General features: G+C 43.7%; 1 protein-coding gene across 2 annotated transcripts in view; it reads left to right on the top strand.

Moving 5' to 3' along the window:
- The window catches only part of nck1b (NCK adaptor protein 1b), an 81,950-nt gene that overhangs the window by 48,651 nt on the left and 6,029 nt on the right, over positions 1–27,270 (top strand). The window contains exon 1 of one of the 2 annotated variants that reach the window (XM_080548776.1): positions 12,193–12,270. The exons of the other annotated variant lie outside the window; for it this stretch is intronic. Within the exon in view, the coding sequence (XP_080404902.1) occupies positions 12,237–12,270 (34 nt within the window). The 5' untranslated portion in view covers positions 12,193–12,236. Of the gene's footprint in view, positions 1–12,192; positions 12,271–27,270 lie in introns of those variants that run through there. 2 annotated transcript variants of the gene reach the window in all.

Raw genomic sequence — 27,270 nt, 5'->3', positions numbered from 1 at the left:
TTACTGGTCTAGTCTTTACTGGTCTAGTCTTTACTGGTCTGGTCTTTACTGGTCTAGTCTTTACTGGTCTAGTCTTTACTGGTCTAGTCTTTACTGGTCTGGTCTTTACTGGTTTGGTCTTTACTGCTTCTACCCCAGGGCCATCCAGGCCCTGAACACAGCAAAGACCTAGGTTCTGGGCCCTGGACAGTCTGGACGGATTGATGGCAGCTGCTGGATTGAAAAAATCAGGTGTAGTGCTGAGGCACAAATATGTACATTTCAAGCCTGCAAACTGCGACACTTTAAATGAATGTGCAATAACACTATGTGCAATATGACAACCCTAGTCGTCTATCTGTACAGTATAGTATAGTGGATAGTGTACATAGCCTTTATTTATGTAAACCAGCTCCTTTCCCTTCTTGTTTTTTTAGTTTTTTTTTCTTTCCTAGCACCAGGGGAGCCACCCCTCCTAAATGTCGTTGTTTGGTACCTGTACTATAGCAATGACAATAAAGACCATTCATTCATTCATTCATACTGGTCTAGTCTTTACTGGTCTAGTCTTTACTGGTCTAGTCTTTACTGGTCTAGTCTTTACTGGTCTAGTCTTTACTGGTCTGGTCTTTACTGGTCTAGTCTTTACTGGTCTAGTCTCTACTGGTCTAGTCTTTACTGGTCTAGTCTTTACTGGTCTAGTCTTTACTGGTCTAGTCTTTACTGGTCTAGTCTTTACTGGTCTAGTCTTTACTGGTCTAGTCTTTACTGGTCTAGTCTTTACTGGTCTAGTCTCTACTGGTCTTTACTGGTCTGGTCTTTACTGGTCTAGTCTTTACTGGTCTGGTCTTTACTGGTCTGGTCTTTACTGGTCTAGTCTTTACTGGTCTAGTCTTTACTGGTCTAGTCTTTACTGGTCTAGTCTTTACTGGTCTAGTCTTTACTGGTCTAGTCTTTACTGGTCTAGTCTTTACTGGTCTAGTCTTTACTGGTCTAGTCTCTACTGGTCTTTACTGGTCTGGTCTTTACTGGTCTGGTCTTTACTGGTCTAGTCTTTACTGGTCTTTACTGGTCTAGTCTTTACTGGTCTGGTCTTTACTGGTCTGGTCTTTATTGGTCTAGTCTTTACTGGTCTAGTCTTTACTGGTCTAGTCTTTACTGGTCTGGTCTTTACTGGTCTGGTCTTTACTAGTCTTTACTGGTCTTTACTGGTCTAGTCTTTACTGGTCTAGTCTTTACTGGTCTAGTCTTTACTGGTCTGGTCTTTACTGGTCTGGTCTTTACTGGTCTAGTCTTTACTGGTCTAGTCTTTACTGGTCTAGTCTTTACTGGTCTAGTCTTTACTGGTCTAGTCTTTACTGGTCTGGTCTTTACTGGTCTGGTCTTTATTGGTCTAGTCTTTACTGGTCTAGTCTTTACTGGTCTAGTCTTTACTGGTCTAGTCTTTACTGGTCTTTACTGGTCTGGTCTTTACTAGTCTTTACTGGTCTTTACTGGTCTAGTCTTTACTGGTCTTTACTGGTCTAGTCTTTACTGGTCTGGTCTTTACTGGTCTGGTCTTTATTGGTCTAGTCTTTACTGGTCTAGTCTTTACTGGTCTAGTCTTTACTGGTCTAGTCTCTACTGGTCTTTACTGGTCTGGTCTTTACTGGTCTGGTCTTTACTGGTCTAGTCTCTACTGGTCTTTACTGGTCTGGTCTTTACTGGTCTAGTCTTTACTGGTCTAGTCTTTACTGGTCTAGTCTTTACTGGTCTAGTCTTTATTGGTCTGGTCTTTACTGGTCTAGTCTTTACTGGTCTGGTCTTTACTGGTCTAGTCTTTACTGGTCTGGTCTTTACTGGTCTAGTCTTTACTGGTCTGGTCTTTACTGGTCTAGTCTTTACTGGTCTAGTCTTTATTGGTCTGGTCTTTACTGGTCTGGTCTTTACTGGTCTGGTCTTTACTGGTCTAGTCTTTACTGGTCTAGTCTTTACTAGTCTTTACTGGTCTAGTCTTTACTGGTCTAGTCTTTACTGGTCTAGTCTTTACTGGTCTAGCCTTTACTGGTCTAGTCTTTACTGGTCTGGTCTTTACTGGTCTGGTCTTTACCGGTCTGGTCTTTACCGGTCTAGTCTTTACTGGTCTGGTCTTTACTGGTCTGGTCTTTACTGGTCTAGTCTTTACTGGTCTGGTCTTTACTGGTCTAGTCTTTACTGGTCTTTACTGGTCTTTACTGGTCTAGTCTTTACTGGTCTAGTCTTTACTGGTCTAGTCTTTACTGGTCTAGTCTTTACTGGTCTAGTCTTTACTGGTCTGGTCTTTACTGGTCTGGTCTTTACTGGTCTAGTCTTTACTGGTCTAGTCTTTACTGGTCTAGTCTTTACTGGTCTAGTCTTTACTGGTCTAGTCTTTACTGGTCTGGTCTTTACTGGTCTGGTCTTTACTGCTTCTACCCCAGGGCCATCCAGGCCCTGAACACAGCAAAGACCTAGGTTCTGGGCCCTGGACAGTCTGGACGGATTGATGGCAGCTGCTGGATTGAAAAAATCAGGTGTAGTGCTGAGGCACAAATATGTACATTTCAAGCCTGCAAACTGCGACACTTTAAATGAATGTGCAATAACACTATGTGCAATATGACAACCCTAGTCGTCTATCTGTACAGTATAGTATAGTGGATAGTGTACATAGCCTTTATTTATGTAAACCAGCTCCTTTCCCTTCTTGTTTTATTAGTTTTTTTTTTCTTTCCTAGCACCAGGGGAGCCACCCCTCCTAAATGTCGTTGTTTGGTACCTGTACTATAGCAATGACAATAAAGACCATTCATTCATTCATTCATACTGGTCTAGTCTTTACTGGTCTAGTCTTTACTGGTCTGGTCTTTACTGGTCTAGTCTTTACTGGTCTAGTCTTTACTGGTCTTTACTGGTCTTTACTGGTCTGGTCTTTACTGGTCTAGTCTTTACTGGTCTAGTCTTTACTGGTCTTTACTGGTCTGGTCTTTACTGGTCTAGTCTTTACTGGTCTAGTCTTTACTGGTCTAGTCTTTACTGGTCTTTACTGGTCTAGTCTTTACTGGACTAGTCTTTACTGGTCTAGTCTTTACTGGTCTAGTCTTTACTGGTCTAGTCTTTACTGGTCTAGTCTTTACTGGTCTAGTCTTTACTGGTCTGGTCTTTACTGGTCTAGTCTTTACTGGTCTGGTCTTTACTGGTCTTTACTGGTCTGGTCTTTACTGGTCTAGTCTTTACTGGTCTGGTCTTTACTGGTCTAGTCTTTACTGGTCTGGTCTTTACTGGTCTAGTCTTTACTGGTCTGGTCTTTACTGGTCTAGTCTTTACTGGTCTTTACTGGTCTGGTCTTTACTGGTCTAGTCTTTACTGGTCTGGTCTTTACTGGTCTAGTCTTTACTGGTCTGGTCTTTACTGGTCTAGTCTTTACTGGTCTAGTCTTTACTGGTCTAGTCTTTACTGGTCTTTACTGGTCTTTACTGGTCTAGTCTTTACTGGTCTAGTCTTTACTGGTCTGGTCTTTACTGGTCTTTACTGGTCTAGTCTTTACTGGTCTAGTCTTTACTGGTCTGGTCTTTACTGGTCTAGTCTTTACTGGTCTAGTCTTTACTGGTCTGGTCTTTACTGGTCTTTACTGGTCTAGTCTTTACTGGTCTAGTCTTTACTGGTCTAGTCTTTACTGGTCTAGTCTTTACTGGTCTAGTCTTTACTGGTCTAGTCTTTACTGGTCTGGTCTTTACTGGTCTAGTCTTTACTGGTCTGGTCTTTACTGGTCTGGTCTTTACTGGTCTGGTCTTTACTGGTCTGGTCTTTACTGGTCTAGTCTTTACTGGTCTGGTCTTTACTGGTCTAGTCTTTACTGGTCTGGTCTTTACTGGTCTAGTCTTTACTGGTCTAGTCTTTACTGGTCTGGTCTTTACTGGTCTTTACTGGTCTAGTCTTTACTGGTCTAGTCTTTACTGGTCTAGTCTTTACTGGTCTAGTCTTTACTGGTCTGGTCTTTACTGGTCTGGTCTTTACTGGTCTTTACTGGTCTGGTCTTTACTGATCTAGTCTTTACTGGTCTAGTCTTTACTGGTCTGGTCTTTACTGGTCTAGTCTTTACTGGTCTGGTCTTTACTGGTCTGGTCTTTACTGATCTAGTCTTTACTGGTCTAGTCTTTACTGGTCTGGTCTTTACTGGTCTAGTCTTTACTGGTCTAGTCTTTACTGGTCTGGTCTTTACTGGTCTAGTCTTTACTGGTCTAGTCTTTACTGGTCTGGTCTTTACTGGTCTAGTCTTTACTGGTCTGGTCTTTACTGGTCTTTACTGGTCTTTACTGGTCTAGTCTTTACTGGTCTAGTCTTTACTGGTCTAGTCTTTACTGGTCTGGTCTTTACTGGTCTTTACTGGTCTAGTCTTTACTGGTCTAGTCTTTACTGGTCTAGTCTTTACTGGTCTAGTCTTTACTGGTCTAGTCTTTACTGGTCTGGTCTTTACTGGTCTTTACTGGTCTAGTCTTTACTGGTCTGGTCTTTACTGGTCTTTACTGGTCTTTACTGGTCTGGTCTTTACTGGTCTAGTCTTTACTGGTCTGGTCTTTACTGGTCTGGTCTTTACTGGTCTAGTCTTTACTGGTCTAGTCTTTACTGGTCTAGTCTTTACTGGTCTAGTCTTTACTGGTCTAGTCTTTACTGGTCTAGTCTTTACTGGTCTGGTCTTTACTGGTTTGGTCTTTACTGCTTCTACCCCAGGGCCATCCAGGCCCTGAACACAGCAAAGACCTAGGTTCTGGGCCCTGGACAGTCTGGACGGATTGATGGCAGCTGCTGGATTGAAAAAATCAGGTGTAGTGCTGAGGCACAAATATGTACATTTCAAGCCTGCAAACTGCGACACTTTAAATGAATGTGCAATAACACTATGTGCAATATGACAACCCTAGTCGTCTATCTGTACAGTATAGTATAGTGGATAGTGTACATAGCCTTTATTTATGTAAACCAGCTCCTTTCCCTTCTTGTTTTATTAGTTTTTTTTTTCTTTCCTAGCACCAGGGGAGCCACCCCTCCTAAATGTCGTTGTTTGGTACCTGTACTATAGCAATGACAATAAAGACCATTCATTCATTCATTCATACTGGTCTAGTCTTTACTGGTCTAGTCTTTACTGGTCTGGTCTTTACTGGTCTAGTCTTTACTGGTCTGGTCTTTACTGGTCTAGTCTTTACTGGTCTAGTCTTTACTGGTCTAGTCTTTACTGGTCTAGTCTTTACTGGTCTAGTCTTTACTGGTCTGGTCTTTACTAGTCTTTACTGGTCTAGTCTTTACTGGTCTAGTCTTTACTGGTCTAGTCTTTACTGGTCTAGTCTTTACTGGTCTAGTCTTTACTGGTCTAGTCTTTACTGGTCTGGTCTTTACTGGTCTAGTCTTTACTGGTCTAGTCTTTACTGGTCTAGTCTTTACTGGTCTAGTCTTTACTGGTCTAGTCTTTACCGGTCTAGTCTTTACTGGTCTGGTCTTTACTGGTCTAGTCTTTACTGGTCTAGTCTTTACTGGTCTGGTCTTTACTGGTCTAGTCTTTACTGGTCTGGTCTTTACTGGTCTAGTCTTTACTGGTCTAGTCTTTACTGGTCTGGTCTTTACTGGTCTTTACTGGTCTAGTCTTTACTGGTCTAGTCTTTACTGGTCTGGTCTTTACTGGTCTAGTCTTTACTGGTCTAGTCTTTACTGGTCTGGTCTTTACTGGTCTAGTCTTTACCGGTCTAGTCTTTACTGGTCTGGTCTTTACTGGTCTAGTCTTTACTGGTCTAGTCTTTACTGGTCTGGTCTTTACTGGTCTAGTCTTTACTGGTCTGGTCTTTACTGGTCTAGTCTTTACTGGTCTAGTCTTTACTGGTCTGGTCTTTACTGGTCTTTACTGGTCTAGTCTTTACTGGTCTAGTCTTTACTGGTCTAGTCTTTACTGGTCTAGTCTTTACTGGTCTGGTCTTTACTGGTCTAGTCTTTACTGGTCTAGTCTTTACTGGTCTAGTCTTTACTGGTCTTTACTGGTCTGGTCTTTACTGGTCTGGTCTTTACTGGTCTAGTCTTTACTGGTCTGGTCTTTACTGGTCTAGTCTTTACTGGTCTAGTCTTTACTGGTCTTTACTGGTCTGGTCTTTACTGGTCTGGTCTTTACTGGTCTGGTCTTTACTGGTCTGGTCTTTACTGGTCTGGTCTTTACTGGTCTAGTCTTTACTGGTCTAGTCTTTACTGGTCTGGTCTTTACTGGTCTAGTCTTTACTGGTCTTTACTGGTCTGGTCTTTACTGGTCTAGTCTTTACTGGTCTGGTCTTTACTGGTCTGGTCTTTACTGGTCTAGTCTTTACTGGTCTAGTCTTTACTGGTCTAGTCTTTACTGGTCTTTACTGGTCTGGTCTTTACTGGTCTTTACTGGTCTAGTCTTTACTGGTCTAGTCTTTACTGGTCTTTACTGGTCTGGTCTTTACTGGTCTAGTCTTTACTGGTCTGGTCTTTACTGGTCTAGTCTTTACTGGTCTAGTCTTTATTGGTCTGGTCTTTACTGGTCTGGTCTTTACTGGTCTGGTCTTTACTGGTCTAGTCTTTACTGGTCTAGTCTTTACTGGTCTAGTCTTTACTGGTCTAGTCTTTACTGGTCTAGTCTTTACTGGTCTAGTCTTTACTGGTCTTTACTGGTCTGGTCTTTACTGGTCTGGTCTTTACTGGTCTAGTCTTTACTGGTCTAGTCTTTACTGGTCTAGTCTTTACTGGTCTAGTCTTTACTGGTCTGGTCTTTACTGGTCTAGTCTTTACTGGTCTAGCCTTTACTGGTCTAGTCTTTACTGGTCTGGTCTTTACTGGTCTAGTCTTTACTGGTCTAGTCTTTACTGGTCTAGTCTTTACTGGTCTAGTCTTTACTGGTCTGGTCTTTACTGGTCTAGTCTTTACTGGTCTTTACTGGTCTAGTCTTTACTGGTCTAGTCTTTACTGGTCTAGTCTTTACTGGTCTAGTCTTTACTGGTCTGGTCTTTACTGGTCTGGTCTTTACTGCTTCTACCCCAGGGCCATCCAGGCCCTGAACACAGCAAAGACCTAGGTTCTGGGCCCTGGACAGTCTGGACGGATTGATGGCAGCTGCTGGATTGAAAAAATCAGGTGTAGTGCTGAGGCACAAATATGTACATTTCAAGCCTGCAAACTGCGACACTTTAAATGAATGTGCAATAACACTATGTGCAATATGACAACCCTAGTCGTCTATCTGTACAGTATAGTATAGTGGATAGTGTACATAGCCTTTATTTATGTAAACCAGCTCCTTTCCCTTCTTGTTTTATTAGTTTTTTTTTTCTTTCCTAGCACCAGGGGAGCCACCCCTCCTAAATGTCGTTGTTTGGTACCTGTACTATAGCAATGACAATAAAGACCATTCATTCATTCATTCATACTGGTCTAGTCTTTACTGGTCTAGTCTTTACTGGTCTGGTCTTTACTGGTCTAGTCTTTACTGGTCTAGTCTTTACTGGTCTTTACTGGTCTGGTCTTTACTGGTCTTTACTGGTCTAGTCTTTACTGGTCTTTACTGGTCTAGTCTTTACTGGTCTAGTCTTTACTGGTCTTTACTGGTCTAGTCTTTACTGGTCTAGTCTTTACTGGTCTAGTCTTTACTGGTCTGGTCTTTACTGGTCTGGTCTTTACTGGACTAGTCTTTACTGGTCTAGTCTTTACTGGTCTAGTCTTTACTGGTCTAGTCTTTACTGGTCTTTACTGGTCTGGTCTTTACTGGTCTAGTCTTTACTGGTCTAGTCTTTACTGGTCTAGTCTTTACTGGTCTAGTCTTTACTGGTCTAGTCTTTACTGGTCTTTACTGGTCTAGTCTTTACTGGTCTAGTCTTTACTGGTCTTTACTGGTCTAGTCTTTACTGGTCTGGTCTTTACTGGTCTGGTCTTTACTGGTCTAGTCTTTACTGGTCTAGTCTTTACTGGTCTAGTCTTTACTGGTCTAGCCTTTACTGGTCTAGTCTTTACTGGTCTTTACTGGTCTAGTCTTTACTGGTCTAGTCTTTACTGGTCTGGTCTTTACTGGTCTAGTCTTTACTGGTCTGGTCTTTACTGGTCTTTACTGGTCTGGTCTTTACTGGTCTAGTCTTTACTGGTCTAGTCTTTACTGGTCTTTACTGGTCTTTACTGGTCTGGTCTTTACTGGTCTGGTCTTTACTGGTCTGGTCTTTACTGGTCTAGTCTTTACTGGTCTAGTCTTTACTGGTCTGGTCTTTACTGGTCTAGTCTTTACTGGTCTGGTCTTTACTGGTCTTTACTGGTCTTTACTGGTCTAGTCTTTACTGGTCTTTACTGGTCTTTACTGGTCTAGTCTTTACTGGTCTGGTCTTTACTGGTCTGGTCTTTACTGGTCTTTACTGGTCTTTACTGGTCTGGTCTTTACTGGTCTAGTCTTTACTGGTCTAGTCTTTACTGGTCTAGTCTTTACTGGTCTAGTCTTTACTGGTCTGGTCTTTACTGGTCTAGTCTTTACTGGTCTGGTCTTTACTGGTCTAGTCTTTACTGGTCTGGTCTTTACTGGTCTAGTCTTTACTGGTCTAGTCTTTACTGGTCTAGTCTTTACTGGTCTGGTCTTTACTGGTCTAGCCTTTACTGGTCTAGTCTTTACTGGTCTAGTCTTTACTGGTCTAGTCTTTACTGGTCTGGTCTTTACTGGTCTAGTCTTTACTGGTCTAGTCTTTACTGGTCTAGTCTTTACTGGTCTAGTCTTTACTGGTCTAGTCTTTACTGGTCTAGTCTTTACTGGTCTAGTCTTTACTGGTCTGGTCTTTACTGGTCTGGTCTTTACTGCTTCTACCCCAGGGCCATCCAGGCCCTGAACACAGCAAAGACCTAGGTTCTGGGCCCTGGACAGTCTGGACGGATTGATGGCAGCTGCTGGATTGAAAAAATCAGGTGTAGTGCTGAGGCACAAATATGTACATTTCAAGCCTGCAAACTGCGACACTTTAAATGAATGTGCAATAACACTATGTGCAATATGACAACCCTAGTCGTCTATCTGTACAGTATAGTATAGTGGATAGTGTACATAGCCTTTATTTATGTAAACCAGCTCCTTTCCCTTCTTGTTTTATTAGTTTTTTTTTTCTTTCCTAGCACCAGGGGAGCCACCCCTCCTAAATGTCGTTGTTTGGTACCTGTACTATAGCAATGACAATAAAGACCATTCATTCATTCATTCATACTGGTCTAGTCTTTACTGGTCTAGTCTTTACTGGTCTGGTCTTTACTGGTCTAGTCTTTACTGGTCTGGTCTTTACTGGTCTAGTCTTTACTGGTCTGGTCTTTACTGGTCTAGTCTTTACTGGTCTGGTCTTTACTGGTCTAGTCTTTACTGGTCTAGTCTTTACTGGTCTAGTCTTTACTGGTCTGGTCTTTACTGGTCTAGTCTTTACTGGTCTGGTCTTTACTAGTCTTTACTGGTCTAGTCTTTACTGGTCTGGTCTTTACTAGTCTTTACTGGTCTAGTCTTTACTGGTCTAGTCTTTACTGGTCTGGTCTTTACTAGTCTTTACTGGTCTAGTCTTTACTGGTCTAGTCTTTACTGGTCTAGTCTTTACTGGTCTTTACTGGTCTAGTCTTTACTGGTCTAGTCTTTACTGGTCTAGTCTTTACTGGTCTGGTCTTTACTGGTCTAGTCTTTACTGGTCTAGTCTTTACTGGTCTAGTCTTTACTGGTCTAGTCTTTACTGGTCTAGTCTTTACTGGTCTGGTCTTTACTGGTCTAGTCTTTACTGGTCTGGTCTTTACTGGTCTGGTCTTTACTGGTCTAGTCTTTACTGGTCTAGTCTTTACTGGTCTAGTCTTTACTGGTCTAGTCTTTACTGGTCTGGTCTTTACTGGTCTAGGCTTTACTGGTCTTTACTGGTCTAGTCTTTACTGGTCTAGTCTTTACTGGTCTGGTCTTTACTGGTCTTTACTGGTCTAGTCTTTACTGGTCTGGTCTTTACTGGTCTAGTCTTTACTGGTCTAGTCTTTACTGGTCTAGTCTTTACTGGTCTAGTCTTTACTGGTCTGGTCTTTACTGGTCTAGTCTTTACTGGTCTAGTCTTTACTGGTCTAGTCTTTACTGGCCTAGTCTTTACTGGTCTAGTCTTTACTGGTCTAGTCTTTACTGGTCTAGTCTTTACTGGTCTGGTCTTTACTGGTCTAGTCTTTACTGGTCTAGTCTTTACTGGTCTTTACTGGTCTGGTCTTTACTGGTCTAGTCTTTACTGGTCTAGTCTTTACTGGTCTTTACTGGTCTGGTCTTTACTGGTCTGGTCTTTACTGGTCTAGTCTTTACTGGTCTAGTCTTTACTGGCCTAGTCTTGCTGCAGCAATTCGGTTGTTAAGTCTGACGTCACGCATGACGTTTAGCAATTTCCAGGTCCAAATAAAAAATTCCCTGCACCAGAGTACCAGCGTACTAAAGCGGTAGAATGACAGTTCAATCGTTTTTTAGACTCGGATCTGTTCATGCAACAAGGGACACAGCACTTTCCCGTTTTTCCCATATTGTCAGTGTCTTTGAGCCTCGGAAAAATATCTCAGATGAAAAGAGCCATGTATCCATCCCCATTGTATAGCAGCTTGTCAAAAAAACAACTAGCCTAGTTCCAAAAGTCATGTTACTGTGGAATTGCACTTTTACTCTTCCCACAGAAACATGGCCACCATGTCCTCGTGTCACTTTTGCCGACCCAGGCTCATCAGCTCAGTGAGAATAAGGACTTAGTATGCAAGCATGTCTAGCCGCAGCCACTGGCTGTTGTGTGCTTGTCCACTTCACATAACAAAAGTGTGTGTCACAGTGGAGAAGAGAAGAGGCCATTCTTCTCTGGGTCGCTTTGATGTGTAGATGTTGTCCTGGACCGGGCTGAGGGGGAAGCCTTGGCGTCAGCACCAGCTCTGCCTGGCAAAGAGGAGGAGATGGAGATGATGAGTTTTGCTCCTGATAAAGGTGCCGTAACTTTGTAACACACTATCTAGAGCTCGCCAACAACGTGTGTGTGTGTGTGTGTGTGTGTGTGTGTGTGTGTGTGTGTGTGTGGAGGGTGACAGCTGAGGTAAGGGTGTAGTCTTTGTGCTGAACTACTCTCTTGAGAGTACTAGAACAACAGGAAGAGGGTCTTGTGAAATGGTCACAGAAATGTGACCCAGTTAAGCATTTTTTATATTCGTTTTTTGCCTTAATGTACATGATGTGGGTTGGGAGTGTGTGTATGTGTTGGAACACGCCTGTGTTCAGGGGCCACAGCTGTGAGACTCCTCACCTGTCGCTGCCCTCATCCATCACATGACCCAGGTGAGCAGCTGCCCGGGTGCACAGACTGTCACACAGTGTCTTTGAGCCCCGGAAAAGCGCTATATAAAAACAATGAATTATTATTATTATTATTAACTCTATCCTTTCACACCCGTCTCTGTTTTAGGGTTCATGAAAAGGTGAATGTGGAAGTGACTATCAGAGGCCAAAGCCATTGTGGTACATTGAAAATGATCCCATTGCTTCACGTGAATCTGTGAGACTGGCCCAAGTAACAGCTAGGCCAAAAAATACCACTGAAATGTGATTGAGACACTCCAGATTTTCAAGTGGGAAGATGGATTTTTTTCGAGCGTATCAACTTCTCAGCTTACTAAGTAACTGGGTGTGGGGATGGTGTCAGTGGCAAATAAGTGTGTCATGAGATGAGCTGTCCGCAGATGGTGTTTGCGTGTGCGCGCCTGTGTGTAGGGTGAGGATTCCTGCTTCCTGGGTTTGTTGTATGTTATGAGCGCGTCTCTACAGGCAACTAGGATCATGTGACAATGACTCACTCATACATCCAAATTCCAAAGCATCACATTGGAAAGGCCTTTCTCACTTCTCATTTAGGCCCTGTGCAGTGATGAAATGGTGGCTCTCCACCCCCCCCCCCCCTTCCCCTCTCTCTTTCTCTCTCTCTCTCTCTCTCTCTCTCACGCCTGGAGGCCCAGCTCAGCCTGTTACGCTGTGCAAGGACTTCACTCTACTCAGTGGGCAGCCCAGCAGCTCCACTGTCTGAGTAGAGGCCGCTCTCCCTTCCCCCCATTGGCTGCGTCAGGTCACATGTGCTGGGAGTGGGCTGCCCTCTGCTCAACTAGCTGCCCTATTCTTTGGGTGTTCACATGGAATAACTCGGCAGCTGCCTGCAGTGGGAAGAGTGGAGAGGCCAGGGAGGGAGAAAAAGAGAGAGAGAGAGAGAGCGCCCAAAATGGACATGGCCAACCTCTTCAAACATTTCTTCAGTGAGTTTTACTTTGCTTGACTTTTCCCTTCCTTTCCAATGCTTTTCTGAAAGTGTTTTGGTTAGTTTTCACTCTAAACCGGCTTTTGTTGAAAGTGTTGTGGAGTTCTTTTGAGTAAAGAAGTTCAAAGAAGTCGTTTTCTTTCGTTTTTTTCCTTCTCTCTCTCTGACTTTCCTCTCTCAGGAAAGGCTGTCAGGTTTTTTTTCTTTCCTTTTCTCACTCTCTTGAGTTTGGTTTAGGGAGTGCTGCTTGTGTTCCCGCAGTTTGTGTGAAGTAGATTTTCGGGAAGAAAGCTGTGAGTGTGTCTCTTCACAACTTTGGGCTCCGTCTGTTTTAGCGACTGCAAAAACTGGGCGGATATAAGTCTGGAAGCCTACTGCTGAAGCCTGTAATTGCCCAGCATTCACACACACTCGAGTCCCGACCATGTACACAGTGTGTAATCCTACTCCATTTTCTCCATTTGTACTCTAGAGTGAGCTGCAGTTCGACAGATCACTTTATTAGGCTTGATGACATCCTGTCTCTATTGTACAAGATTTGGAGAAAAAACAACTATGAGGTTAGCTAGCAGGTTTCTGTAATGCTACATTAATTCTGGAGGGGTCTGTTTAGCCTAGCACTGGGAGGGTCCCTGCCTGGGATCTCCCTGTAATGAGTTACAGTTGGGGGACGAGGGGTTTCATGTAGAACACTGCAGTCATTGTGTCAGTGGGACTGTCTGTGGTGATTTATGGGGCTGGGGCTCGCTCATATCTTCTCCTCAGTCAAGGTATCAGAGGAATGTCATTACTGAGCAGTTTCACAGCTCAAAGATGCCTTACTGCCACACTTTTTCAAAGGAGCCGACATGCTCGCGTTTTGTAATCACGCAGTAACTCTTGAGTTACTCTCGTGTGTGTGTGTGTGTGTGTGTGTGTGTGTGTGTGTGTGTGTTTCTGCTCCTCAGGCTAGGCTAAGTTGTAGTGAGAGGGATATAGACTGTTACTGGTGTGAAGAGGCTCTTAAAAACAGGCGACAAGCTAACAGACCTGTGAAGAGCCGTTAGGCAGCAGCGTTTCCCCTCACTCTCGTTCTGTCTTCCTGTCTCTCGGCCTCCTCAGCCAGCGGAAGCTCTAATTCGGGACACATTTCTCTCCTCTCTCCTGAGGAGGGGAGCAGAAGGAAGTGAGCATTTTGGAAGGAAGTTGAATCATTGTGGACAACTGCATGTCTGCCTGTCGGTCTCTCTGTATTGTCGTCACGCTCTCTCTCTCCCTTCATATCCATCTCATTGTCACTCTCCTTCTATGCGAATGTGCACGCATACACAGCAAATAGGCGGGAGGAAGTCATTTGACTGGGTAATCAAATAGACATTGGAATAGCCACGCAAATATTTCTTAAACAGTAGAAACTATATTTTTAAAAATCTAGCCACCCTTTTTTGTATGCAGTGTCGTCTCTACTCTGTTTTTGCAGTTTAAGCTGCCTTGGTACAAAGCTAGCCAGAGAGCATTGCATAAGAGGAAATGATGGCTGGCCTTGTTGAAGAGTAGCCAGCCTCATAAACACATTAGGATAGTGGAAACATCCACAGGACCCTTTGTTTGCTGGATACTGAATGTCACAACTGTAGCCCTCTCTGGACAGGTAACCTGGACCCCAGGGAGGTTCATCTGTTGACCAGCAAACGTTCTGGCCTCTGCTAATCTTCCTCCGTGCATTTCAAACTGCTCCAACCACAACCAGTTCTCAGACGTTGCTGACACAAGACAAAAACAATTGTGTTCCCTTTTTAATACTCAAAATGATTGGATTGGCTAATCCAAGGACCCAGAAGAAGCACCCAGAAAAAGTACACAGCTGACAGTACAAGAGTTTGTAGATCATTTATTTTCTAATTGGCTCTATCCTTGTTTGTATGTTCCCATAGCAAGCACATTATTTTATACAGACAATGATGGAAAGAGTGAACACTCCCAGAGACAGAAAGAGTGAACACTCCCAGAGACAGACAGAAAGAGTGAACACTCCCAGAGACAGACAGAAAGAGTGAACACTCCAGGAGACAGAAAGAGTGAACACTCCCAGAGACAGAAAGAGTGAACACTCCCAGAGACAGAAAGAGTGAACACTCCCAGAGACAGACAGAAAGAGTGAACACTCCCAGAGACAGAAAGAGTGAACACTCCCAGAGACAGAAAGAGTGAACACTCCCAGAGACAGAAAGAAAGAGTGAACACTCCCAGAGACAGAAAGAAAGAGTGAACACTCCCAGAGAAAGAAAGAGTGAACACTCCCAGAGACAGAAAGAGTGAACACTCCCAGAGACAGAAAGAGTGAACACTCCCAGAGACAGAAAGAGTGAACACTCCCAGAGACAGAAAGAGTGAACACTCCCAGAGACAGAAAGAGTGAACACTCCCAGAGACAGAAAGAAAGAGTGAACACTCCAGGAGACAGAAAGAGTGAACACTCCCAGAGACAGACAGAGTGAACACTCCCAGAGACAGAAAGTCCCGGGCCGTAAAAGCAAAACCCTGAGTGCACTTCTCTCTTCTCCTTCATAGAGTGACTGATGTCTGGGTGTCTTTTGAAGTCTTTGATGGGCCGAGTTGAAAGAGTGCTCTGCGTTTCCTGCACTACTATCAGCCAGCCACGTTAGCGCTGCCTTGATTGAGGCTTTTTAAAGGCTCACACACACGTCTGGTTGGATGTATGTCCCATTTGGTTGGATGTGTGTTTGACACATGGTTGCTAAAGCGTGAGCTTGCACTGACATGGTCCTAGAGAACCCCAGAGAGACTAGTTTGTCTGGGTAAATGTAACTGTTGTTGTTGTTGTTGTTGTCGTCCCATATTGACCACCTTGGTCTATGCAGTTGACTGAAAATCTTTCAGAAGATAGAATACAATAGAAGGTGCCAGACTGTGTTAAGCTGTGTGGCAGTGCTCAAGCTAAGAGTAGTGATAACTCTGGCCCAGAGTTGTCCCTGGTACAGCCATGTCCAGATCAATAAACAACTGTAGTAGCCTATTCGGTGATTGAATCCAAGTTAATGTGGATGTTGACCACATTAGAGCCTGCATGAGGAGCAAGTACCAAGTACACTCTTGGAAATGTTTACATCTCTAGAAAACTATTTTTCCATCTCTGAACAAAGGGATGTTCTGAAGCCGCGTGGCGTAACTCAGACTGCCTGACGTGGGTGTTGTTGTACGCAGAGGAAGAGGCCTGAAATGGAGGGAAGTGGAGGGGTCGCGAGAGGCCTGGCAGACAAAGGAGACCTAGCCAGCATGGGGAGGGCAGTATTAAACCAGTTGACAGTTCCTGTCTCTCACTGTTCACTATCCAGAGAGCACTTTCTTCTCCCCATGCTGTGCTGTTTCATCAGTTTTTTTTCGAGGGGGAAAATAAAGGTGCATTCACCTCCCTCTTCTCTGATTTACACCTCCCTCTTCTCTGATTTACAGCCATCTGATGCAACATGGCTTCCTTCCTTAGCATCCTCCTCTGAGGAAACACACAGGAAAGGGCTTTTGACGTCGAGAAGAAAAAGAGAACCTCACACAATGCGCTCATTTTTCCTCCTCCATTTTGAAGGCTTTTCCAAGTGGCAGCAGCTTGTGGGATGGCTGGTGGTTTCCATTAGACAGTGGCTAGCTGTAGATAGCAGAGTGAAGTGTTGAGAGAAAGAGAGAGAAGATTGTTCCCCTTATCCCAACACCTGCACTTCAGACAGGTGGGAGTGGGTGTTGGAGAAGACATTTTAGGAGTCAGGCCATTCGCTCGGTTTGTTATGCACAGACCGTGGAGTCTACCGTTATCAGAGGAGTTCTCCTCCCATGTTCGTGATGGATGATATGATTTTATTCTTTTTTGCTCCATTGTTTGAGTCCTCCTTTGTTACAGTGATTGGATTCCACTTGCCATTTTGTCTGTGGGATTTATTAGAACCACCGAAACGAGAGAAGTACAATATAATATCACTCACTGTCTCTGTTACTATTGGAGAACTGCTTTCCGAGAGCCTTGCCTAGTTCACTGAGGAATCGGTTCACTCTGAGATGAATTGGACACTTTGATGGATTTGAACTTGTAACTCAGGAGGCTTCCTACCTTAGACAGCCAGGCTGAACATGTCTTCCATTAGGGCTGCCTAGGAGAGGTAGAGCTAGCAAACCAGTGCTTTGACAAGCTTAGGCACGTCCACTCCACACACAGCCAGATGCCCTGGATAACACCCCATATCTTCTCCCAATGTCATCTCTCTATCACTGTAGAGAATGCAAATTACAATTCAGCTTCATTACCATGGCTTCAATTGAACAGCCAGGCATATGGTGTGGTCATGGGTTCCATGCTTGTTTAATGCAAACTTGTGAAGCAGTCGTTTGAACACTGCAGGAAACACAAAGTCAATTCCATCGAAGCCCTGTGTGATAAGTAGGCCTATAGGAAAACCTTATAGGGGCACACACACACGTGGCTAAAAAAGTGTTAGACTTTTTATGGAGTTGACCTTGACCTTTGTTGTGAGTTAACTAGGTCATCTCCAACACAGTGCACATGCACATCCTGGGGCTTGCACCTGCAAGTGTGTGTTTGAAGCTGAGTGTATTCTCGCTGGTTTTGTATACCGTACTACTATATTGCTATGGTTTGTAAGCTAATACAATGGTCTATCAAAAGGCAATCTATTTCAAATGACATTTCCAATGTTATTATTATTATCATTTTATTTGTTGTCTTTAATGTTGATTCCTAGGCTGTGTAATCCAATTGATTTTTCCTTTGTTAGTGCCAGGCTTTTGTAGGTTGGGTTTTGGACCAGTTTTGAAGCGTAGCACAGGAGTTATGCGACTAATGATAAGGTCTACCTGCAAACAGTCATGAACCTACCATGAAACTGCCTCTCCAGACACCTTCCTGGGGACGACCACAACTGTGGTGAAATGGATTTAGCAAAGCATGACATGTGAGTCATGCCCTCACAGTTGAAACACAAACACACACACACACACACACACACACACACACACGCCCCCCAAGACTGTCACAGTGACTCCACCCAGCCTCCCTGTATAATTTCAGAAGGCTGACTTGATTACACAAACAACCTGCTCTGAGGCCCCATACGCCTTAAAATGCATATGTAATCACTTCTTCACAGACAGTGTTACATCCCCAAATAGTGTCCAGGTATGAGGGGACTAACAATATAATAGAACCGGGGGACAAGAATAGATAGATGTATTGTATCATTTGTCAAATAAATAGGTTTCTGTGAAACTCTTTAACTAAAAACGACTCTCTATAAAGAGGAGAGAGAATAGTTATATTAATAAGCAGTGTCAAGTAAATGAGATAGTTAACAGGTTAGATGAACAATGTAGCAAGTTAAGTCTAGAAGAGGAGTCAAAGTTACCCAACCGAATATTAGCAACACACACTGAACCAAAAAAACAACAGAAGCTTAAGCTAACTAGCAAGCAACACACAGTAATACACCCTTGTAACACACGCAGTAACAGAGGCTAAAGCTTTAACCACACACAACTCTGCAGGAGACTGGCCCACCTGGCACCATCTGAATGTCTCTCCCAGCCTTTTATCTTCCACCCTTAATTGAGCATAGGTGCGCTCAATCAGGCCGTCACCATGGTGATAGGCAGGCAATCACCTGGGAGAAACACAGGAAACAAACAAAACACACACACAAACACACTACGGCCGTAACAGACACGCACTTCTTCATTCTGTCATCGGAAGGAGGCTGGGTCGAAATCAGCTTTCACATTAACCTCCCTGCGATCAGGCCTAGCTATTTCAGATGACTTTGAGTAGTGTTTCGAACAGGTCTCAGAGGTGGTTCTAATTGGATGTGAAATGGATGGAACAGGCTGTTTTCGCTGCGTCATTCTGGGCGTTCTTCCAGTGTTAGCCTGTAGGGTTTAGGCTGTGTACTGCAAGAGTAGGCCGCGTTTCCACAGAGAGTGGGCAGCTCTCACGTTCTCACCAAGCTGTGTTTCGTACGGCCGTCTGAACACACCAGGCTGCCAAGTAGAAATTCCTGTCCGGTAACACCATTCTCCACCGTGCTGCCAGAGCTGGGCTACATGGCGGAGGGGCCAGGGTGGACCCTGCCCACTTGGCTGGACGGAGAGGCTGGGTGACGGGGCAGAATCCTCCACAGAGCTAGCGGACCCCCACCCTAAATCACACCCCTCGTCCCTGTCGCTCCTCCACGTGTGTGTGTGTGTGTGTGTGTGTGTGTGTGTGTGTGATACACAATAGGCTTGGTATGTAATACAATAGGGTTGGTTTTTCTGTCTGAGGTTGAGTTTTCCTGAAGCGTTGCATCGTCAGTAGCAACATGGAGAGGAGACAGGCATACTCATCCCTCTACTCTTCCATTGGTTAGCCCAGCGTTTCCCAAACTGTGGGTCGCGACCCCCTAGTGGGGCGCGGGGGTACTGCAGGGGGGGCGCAGAAATAATGGGAGGGGAAAAAAATGCACACACAAGAGCTGTAAACAAACACTGCTTGCTTAAGGTTACCATCAGGGGTGTTGTGGGCGTTGGATGATAAAAATGAGAACCTGAATGGAGCGCAGGCCATAAACTGTAACAAAGAGGCAGCGAGGGGGCTCCATTCACGTCATTGACGCGCGCTCCATTCACGTCATTGACGCGCGCACTCCCTCCTCCAGCTATCTAGCAGCAACAACAACAATGGATAAGTTTATGAAAGAGCCAGAAGCTAAACGAAAAGCGAAGGAGCCCATGACAAACGTCCCAAAGCCAAAGTCAAGAAAGTATGACGATACATACCTCTCCCTGGGCTTCACGTCTAATGTGGTCGGTGCGGAGGAACGACCACTGTGTGTCCTCTGTCTCAAAACTTTAGCGGCAGAAAGCATGAAGCCTAGCAAGTTGAAACGTCACTTGGAGACCACACACCCGACTGATGTGAAGAAGCCCCTCGATTTCTTCAAGAGAAAACTCCAAGAATACCGTGGTCAGCAGAGCCGTTTCGTTAAAACAGCATCTGTTACGTCTAATGCTCAACTTGCCTCCTACAAAGTGGCATATCGTATCGCCCAGTCTAAAAAACCACACACCATCGCTGAGGAGTTAATACTCCCTGCTGCAATAGATATGGTTTCACATATGATAGACGAGGCAACAGCCCAAAAACTCAAAGCTATCCCCCTGTCAAACAACACTATTGCGAGACGCATCAATGACATCTCAGAAGACATGAAAGAGCAGCTTGTTGAGAAAATAAAAGACCAACGCTTTGCGCTCCAGGTAGACGAGGCCACAGATAGTAACAAGGACTGTCTGTTAATAGCGTATGTCAGATACATTGATGCGGAGGGTTTGAGCGAGGATTTGCTATTTTGCAACTATGTCCCAAACAGAGCAACAGCTGATGAACTGTTCAAAATCATAGACAAATACCTGAGTGAAGCCGATCTGAAATGGGAGGACTGTGTGGGGATATGCACCGACGGTGCCCAGGCCATGGCAGGAAAACGGGGAGGGCTCCAGACGCTCATCAAGCGCGTTGCACCGAAAGCAGTGTGGACTCACTGCATAATACACAGGGAGGCACTCGCGTCAAAGCAGCTGAGTCCAGAGTTGAATGACGTTTTGTCTCATGTTATCACCACCGTCAATTACATAAAAACAAGACCACTGAAAGCTCGCATTTTTTCCGCTTTGTGCGAGGAGATGGGCTCCGAGCACACAGCCGTGCTATTTCACAGCGAGTCGCGTTGGCTCTCTCGCGGAAAGGTGCTGTCCAGGGTGCTATCGCTGAAAGATGAGATCCGAATCTACTTGGAGGAGGAAGGGAACGAACTTGCCAGCAAGTTTAATGATGAAGACTTCCTCATGAAATTGGCCTACCTAAGCGACATGTTTGAGAAGCTCAATGAATTGAATCTACAGTTGCAGGGCAACAACACACACCTTCCACATCTGGCAGACAGGATACAATCTTTCACACGGAAACTGGACATGTGGGGCAGGAGACTTGAACAGGGGGACATCGACTCATTTGGGAATCTGAAGGCATTCATCGAGACCAATGAGCTGCAGAGCACAGTGGTTCCATGTATGAGAGAGCACATCTCAGCCCTGAAACAAAGCTTCCAGAAATACTTCTCTGTGGATGACAGTGCCAAATACGACTGGATTAGAGATCCATTTGTTGCACCACCACCTGCCATGTTCAGCACTGCGGAAGAGGAACAGTACATCGACATGACTTCAGAGTCAACCATGAGGCTGCAGTTCACATCCACGACTTTGGCTGGGTTTTGGATTGGAGTGGAGAAGGACTACCCTCTCATTGGACAGAAAGCTGTGGGAATACTGCTGCCTTTTGCAACATCGTACCTGTGTGAGATAGGCTTTTCTGCTGTTGCTGCTATCAAAAGCAAATACAGGTCGAAGTTGAACATTGAGAATGAACTGAGAGTGGCAGTCTCAAAACAACAACCCCGCTTTGAGAAGATTTGCAAGGCAAAGCAAGCACACACAAGTCATTGATCGTAATTGTGATAGAAATGTGAGGAGTAAGAATAGTGATGCAGTAGAAATTAGTTAATGTTGATATGTTGAATATTTCAGTGGCACAGGATCATTTGCCAAGCACTTATGTTCCTTTTCAAACCATAATAAAATATAAAACTATAGTTGGATATACTGTATGTGTCTTGTTATTATTAGAAGAGAAAATGTAATGTTTTTACAACTTTATACAATTAATTATATCAATCTAGGTGGGAACCGGGTTAGGGGGGGCTCGAAAATATTTCCAATTACCCAAGGGGGGCCTGATTGAAAAAGTTTGGGAACCACTGGGTTAGCCTGTTAGCAGACCGACAGGCAGACCTTAACCACTGTTGATACACTGTCATTAAATAAGCACCTACATTGATATTAACACACTACAGTCATGTCATCTTTTCAATCTCGAGGGAGGGAGAGAATTTGGTCTAAGCCTTAGACTAGTCTTATATTCTCAAAGATAGATTAAGACTGGTCTAAGCCTTAGACTAGTCTTATATTCTCATAAACATAGATTAAGACTGGTCTAAGCCTTAGACTAGTCTTATATTCTCATAAAGATAGATTAAAACTGGTCTAAGCCTTAATTGTTAATTGTTAATTTTATTTATAATGCGCCCCCCATCCAACTTTTACATCGGCCCGGGGCGCAGCCTGGGTAAAGGAACAGATAAAGACAAAGACAAGGAACACAGAAAGCAATCAGACACAGACGACTTAAACGTAAATCTCAGGCATACAATTCAAAACAAATAGGGAGTAGACTTAGGGAATATCATTTAGGAAGAGGTGGGTTTTTAACTTGGCTCTAAAGGAGTCCAGAGTGGGGGCAAACTTGATGGCAGAAGGGAGCGCGTTCCACAGGGTCGGTGCTATCACCGCAAAGGCACGGTCACCCTTCCTCTTGAGGTTGGTACGTGGGACCCTCAGGCTGAGTTGGGCGTCAGACCTGAGCCTGGGTCTAGGCCTTGAGGAGGTAGACTGGTCCAGGAGGTCCTTGATGTAGGGTGGGGCGAGACTGTTGAGAGCTTTAAAAACAAAGGTGCAGATTTTGAACTTCACTCTCTTCTTCACTGGGAGCCAGTGAAGGGAGATGAGGACAGGGGAGATGTGGTCCCTCATTTTGGTGCCTGACACCAGCCTGGCAGCGGCATTTTGGACTAGCTGCAGGCGGTAGATGGTCTTATCAGGAAGTCCAGCATAGAGTGAGTTGCAGTAGTCGAGCCTAGATGAGATTAGCATGAGGACGACCCTCCTCAGGTCGCTGGGGGTGAGGAAGGACTTGATCTTGGCTATGATGCGTAGTTGGTAGAAACATGCCTTCACGACGGAGTTCACTTGTCGGTCAAGGTTAAGCTCGGAGTCAAAGATGACACCGAGGTTCTTGACATGTGGTCTGACAAGGGTGGACAGGCTTCCCATGTTGGTGCTGAGCTGAGTGATGGCGGTGGTGTTGCCGATGAGGAGGATTTCCCCCTTGCTCTCATTCAGCTGTAGGAACTACAGCCTTAGACTAGTTTTATATTCTCATAAACATAGATTAAGACTGATCTAAGCCTTAGACTAGTTTTATATTCTCAAAGATAGATTAAGACTGGTCTAAGCCTTAGACTAGTTGTATATTCTCATAGATAGATTAAGACTGGTCTAAGCCTTAGACTAGTCTAATATTCTCATAAAGATAGATTAAGACTGGTCTAAGCCTTAGACTGGTTTTATATTCTCATAAAGATAGATTAAGACTGGTCTAAGCCTTAGACTAGTCTTATATTCTCAGGTTAGACCAGTCTAATTAAGACTGCCTGTTGCATAGAAAATAAGACTGACTGATTCTGAGGTTAGAAAGTTAGCCACCTTCCCCCCTGGCTAATCTTGATTTAAGAGCTGTGTTGCTGTGGGAACGAGTCAAGGCTAGTAGCTAGCTAACACTGTAACTCCAGCGCGGTAAACTACTTCACTGGTTAAAATTGCTAAGCAGTATACTTTTCTCCACATTATATTCCTCCAATATACAGACGTTTTCAGCAGAAGAAAAGGGAGTTGATCTCTCTTTTTCTTTTGTCAAGTGTCTTATTTTACCTAGAATGCATTGCGTGACAGGCTATCTAAGTCAGTCTTACTTTAGTCACTCATAGGTGAGCTTCATGCAACAGGAACATTTTAGAGTCTATAGCAAGACTGACTTAAAGTGAGATCTAAGACTGGGTCTATCTTTATTCAAGGGAGATCTAAGACTGGGTCTATCTTTATTCAAGGGAGATCTAAGACTGGGTCTATCTTTATTCAAGGGAGATCTAAGACTGGGTCTATCTTTATTCAAGTGAGATCTGAGACTGGGTCTATCTTTATTCAAGTGAGATCTGAGACTGGGTCTACAGTGTTTCCTCTATATGCATTGATTCATGGTGGGCCGCCACGAATGAATTTTCTCCGCCACTAATTGATTCAGTTATTATGACCGGAGAACAGAAAAAAAATGCAGATTGAAACTAGATTTTGTCCGCTTCCAGACCCACATTTCGTTAGGGTGTAGGAAGTTACAATATGTTACAATGTTGCAATTAACCTCGTAGTTTGTGTTCGCACTGCAATCGAGACTGAATCGCTCTCAACAGGCGCGTGGCGACAGTTTTGTGATTGGTCCGAATTTCGCGGGACATTTGGATTTCAGGAAATCACTCTCCTCTCTCTCTCTCTTCGCCCGTCCCTTTAATCCCGTATCCTAATCAAAAATGCAACATCATCAGTAGGGCTGCACGATTAATCGATTTTAAATCGAAATCGCGATTTGAAATGATGCGATTAGCTAATCGCAAAGCCTGCGATTTGCCTGCGTTTTTTTTTTTTTTTTTTAAACCTTTATTTTACCAGGAAGTCACATTGAGATTAAAACCTCTTTTACAAGAGAGACCTGGCCAAGACAGGGTCAAAATAGTAGCTTAAAAAACAGTTCAGATAACAAGACAGGACATAAGACAGTGGCAACAATACAATAGACAAACAATGGTAGGGGTGGTAGGGGTATTTACAAGGTGATTCATCCTTTAATCTACGCTTGAAGATACTTATGGAAATAAGGGCCTCTAATTTAAAAGTAGTCTGTAGGTCATTCCAAGACCAAGGGCCATAATAAGACAAGCTTGCCCTTCCAACATTGTTCATGATAAGTGGCACCTTGTATTGTAGCCGTCTACGAGACCTGAGACCCGAGCCACTCGGTATAGGGATGAACTTCCGGCCCAGATAATTCGGTAAGAAGCTAGAGATGATTTTAAACACAAGAGTGTACCAGTGTTGGAGCCTTCTGACAGAAAGAGATGGCCATCCAACCAGACTATACAGTGTACAGTGATGGGTCCTGAAGGCACTATTGGTGATGTATCTTAGAACCGAATGATACAGGGGGTCTAGCTTGGATAAAGTGGACAGAGAAGCAAACCTATATATACTGTATCACCATAATCCAATTGTGAAATACTTATTTGGGATACGTCATACAGCGCGTCGGATTCAACGTCAATGAACGTCAATGTCAATGAACGTCAATGTCAATGAACGTCAACGTCAATGAACGTCAATGTCAATGAACGCACACGCACAACAACAACATCGCACGTGAAACGCCCACGTTTCGGTAGCTAGCAACATTCATGGTGGATAAATGGCTTCAGCAGAACCAGAAGCAACGTTGGACGATTTAGTCCCGAAGAAAAGCAGCACTTCTGTTGTATGGAAGTATTTCGGGTTTAGGACGACTGATGTCCCAATGGAAGAAGCGAGTTCGGTAACATATGAATATTCATGAATAAAGCGTGTCGGTCTTCCGTAGAACCGTCATAGGCTGCGTTCGTAAACTTGCTCTGGAAATTTGATCAGCACTCATGGAATGCCTCTTGTCCAATCAAATTACTTGGTCTCTTTATGACTTTGAACCCGGCGCTCTCAGAGCGAATTTACGAACGCAGGCATAGGTTGTGTCACGACAGTCAGTCCAATTATTATGAGACTTTGGGCTAACGTAACGGAGACAATTAGACACCACATGGCTTACTGGACGTATGATAAACGTTAGTATGTTATAATTGCGACAGGTAAGTGTACAATTTCACTATACTAACTGTACCAGCCAAGTGCATGTCGGTGCTGTTAGTCCAGCCTTAAACTTAGCTTAGCTAACTTGTAGTCTTCGAGACGGTAGCTTAGCTACTCATGCTAACCCGGCGTTAAAGTACAGACACAGAGTTGACAGTCTCAGCAACCTGCGGGTTGGTGTTTATATAGTATAGCAGGCTTATGGATACATGGAAGTTAACTGTTCTGTTGTCAAACATGAATGTGTCCTGTATGCATAACCTCATACCATTCGTTCATACCAGCCGGCTTTAAAGACGCAGAGGTTAGCCTAGCCTAGCCTTGGGCTGAAGTATGTCACAGATTCCTAAGTCAAGGTGACGTGTGTCTGTGCTCCATAGTCAGAGACCACCATTCTATCATTCATCAGTTCGACTGTTGACCGAGTCATCTAGATGTGGTCCTTTCAGTTATAGTCACAGTGTATCCCCAAATGATCATTTTAATAGCTGGATCATCTTAGAAAGTAGCCACCTGTCTAGATGAGATGAGGTTATCATACATACAATTCATATCTTAAGTTCTCATCCTTGCATTAGAATTAGAGCAGTTAATAGTTTGATGGTATCATGTGGTAATGCTCTCTGAAAATAGGTGATAGACAGATTCATCCAATCACCTGCCAAGTATTTTTTGAAAGTACCTGCCCTTTTCCAAACAGCTTCCAATTAAGCTTTCCTAGATGGTTGTGTGAAACAAACCACCTGAGTCAGGTTAGTAATGCTCCATCACATGTTTTAATCTGAAGCTTGATTTTAAAGCAACCCAACTTTAAAGCAACCCAATAAGTTTAGTTATTTCACTCGTAGCTCGGGCTGTGGGGGTGCTAGAGGAGGGAGCCTCTAAGTCCCCTGAAGACGTACAAACAAACTGCACGTTGATACGACCTTCCTAGCCGGAGATATGGCCACACTTTACAAAAACTCCCTTTTTTTTTTTTTTTTTTTTTTTTGCTATTTAAAAAAATAATAATCGCAAATTAAATCGCAATCGCAATATCTGTCCAAATAATCGCAATTCGATTTTTCCCCCCAAATCGTGCAGCCCTAATCATCAGCGACGACTGTGGGTTATTGCATTTACTACTGTTCTCTGGTTCATGTTCTTATACCAGTGCTCAGTATACAAGTATTTTAAATGAACATTCGGAATGTATGTCTCTGATGTTCATGGTCAACTAAATCAGCCTATTTTGTGAAACAAATAATGTTCCCGCTTATGGGTTAACCGAGCAGCCTCGCACCTAACGCTAGTTTCGAACTATTCGTAGCAATATGCGCGGGGCAAAAATAATCTATTGCCTCTAAAATCACCACGAACAGAACGGCGGAGGTACGGGTAAGCAGGGCTCATGTCGGTGTCATCAAAGGTAAGAGTTGGTTTTCTTTAACTCAGCTGATGCATTACCTTGCTGTTGTTGTTTACCGAATGCTCCATCTGACTGTCACACTGTGATTTTACTTGTGTAAACAGTAACGTTAGCCCGTTTTGTGCGTGTACTCTCATTTAGGCCTACTTCGTATTGATGAGCTGATGATCTTTCATTTTGTGTGTGTGTGTGTGTGTGTGTGTGTGTGTGTGTATGTACTGTATGTATGTGACTGTCAGTCACAAGTTTATATTCTACGGATGTTGTTCAGTGCTGTATGCGCGTTCCCGGTTCCATGTGTAGCCTACTCTACTCTTGTGTACTTCATATTTGATGAGCTGATTATCTCTCGTGTACTTCATATTAGAGATGCTCCGATCAGGGTTTTTGGTGCCGATCACCGATCACTGGAATCAGTGATCTGCCGATCCGATATCACCGATCACCGATCACAGCGTCGAAAATGGCAATTGAAGCATTCTATTTATTGTGTAGCATTATTTGTTTTTAATTATTCTTAACACCATTGACATTGTATATTAAGTATTCAAATGAAATTAGGAGATGAGAAAGTATCATTAATTGACAACCATCTGTTTTATTGAATTCACAACCACCTGTAGCTTACTTCAGGAAAAACAAATAAAATGTGAAAATAAAAATCATAATAAATAAAATGTACACCGTCACATCAAATGTGCAACATTCCACTCGAATGAGAGGAACTAGGGTCTCTTAGAGAACTTGGAGCTTATACTGTAGCTTTCCTGAGGAACAATAAACATACCCAAACTAAACTGCAACATAAACAGGCTATAGCCAAATATAAAATACTGTTTCAAGTCAGTCAGTTTCAAGTCATATTTAGGAGGAGATAAGACAGCAAGTCGGCAATAATCAATAAAACAAAAAAACAAAACATTGCACCTAAGGAGA

This window comes from Nansenia antarctica (genome assembly GCF_963989245.1).
Source record: "Nansenia antarctica genome assembly, chromosome: 19".
In the NCBI taxonomy this organism is placed as follows: Eukaryota; Metazoa; Chordata; class Actinopteri; order Argentiniformes; family Microstomatidae; genus Nansenia; species Nansenia antarctica.
The sequence above is the reverse complement of the archived record's forward strand: the minus strand, read 5'-3'. Positions and strand labels throughout refer to the sequence as shown.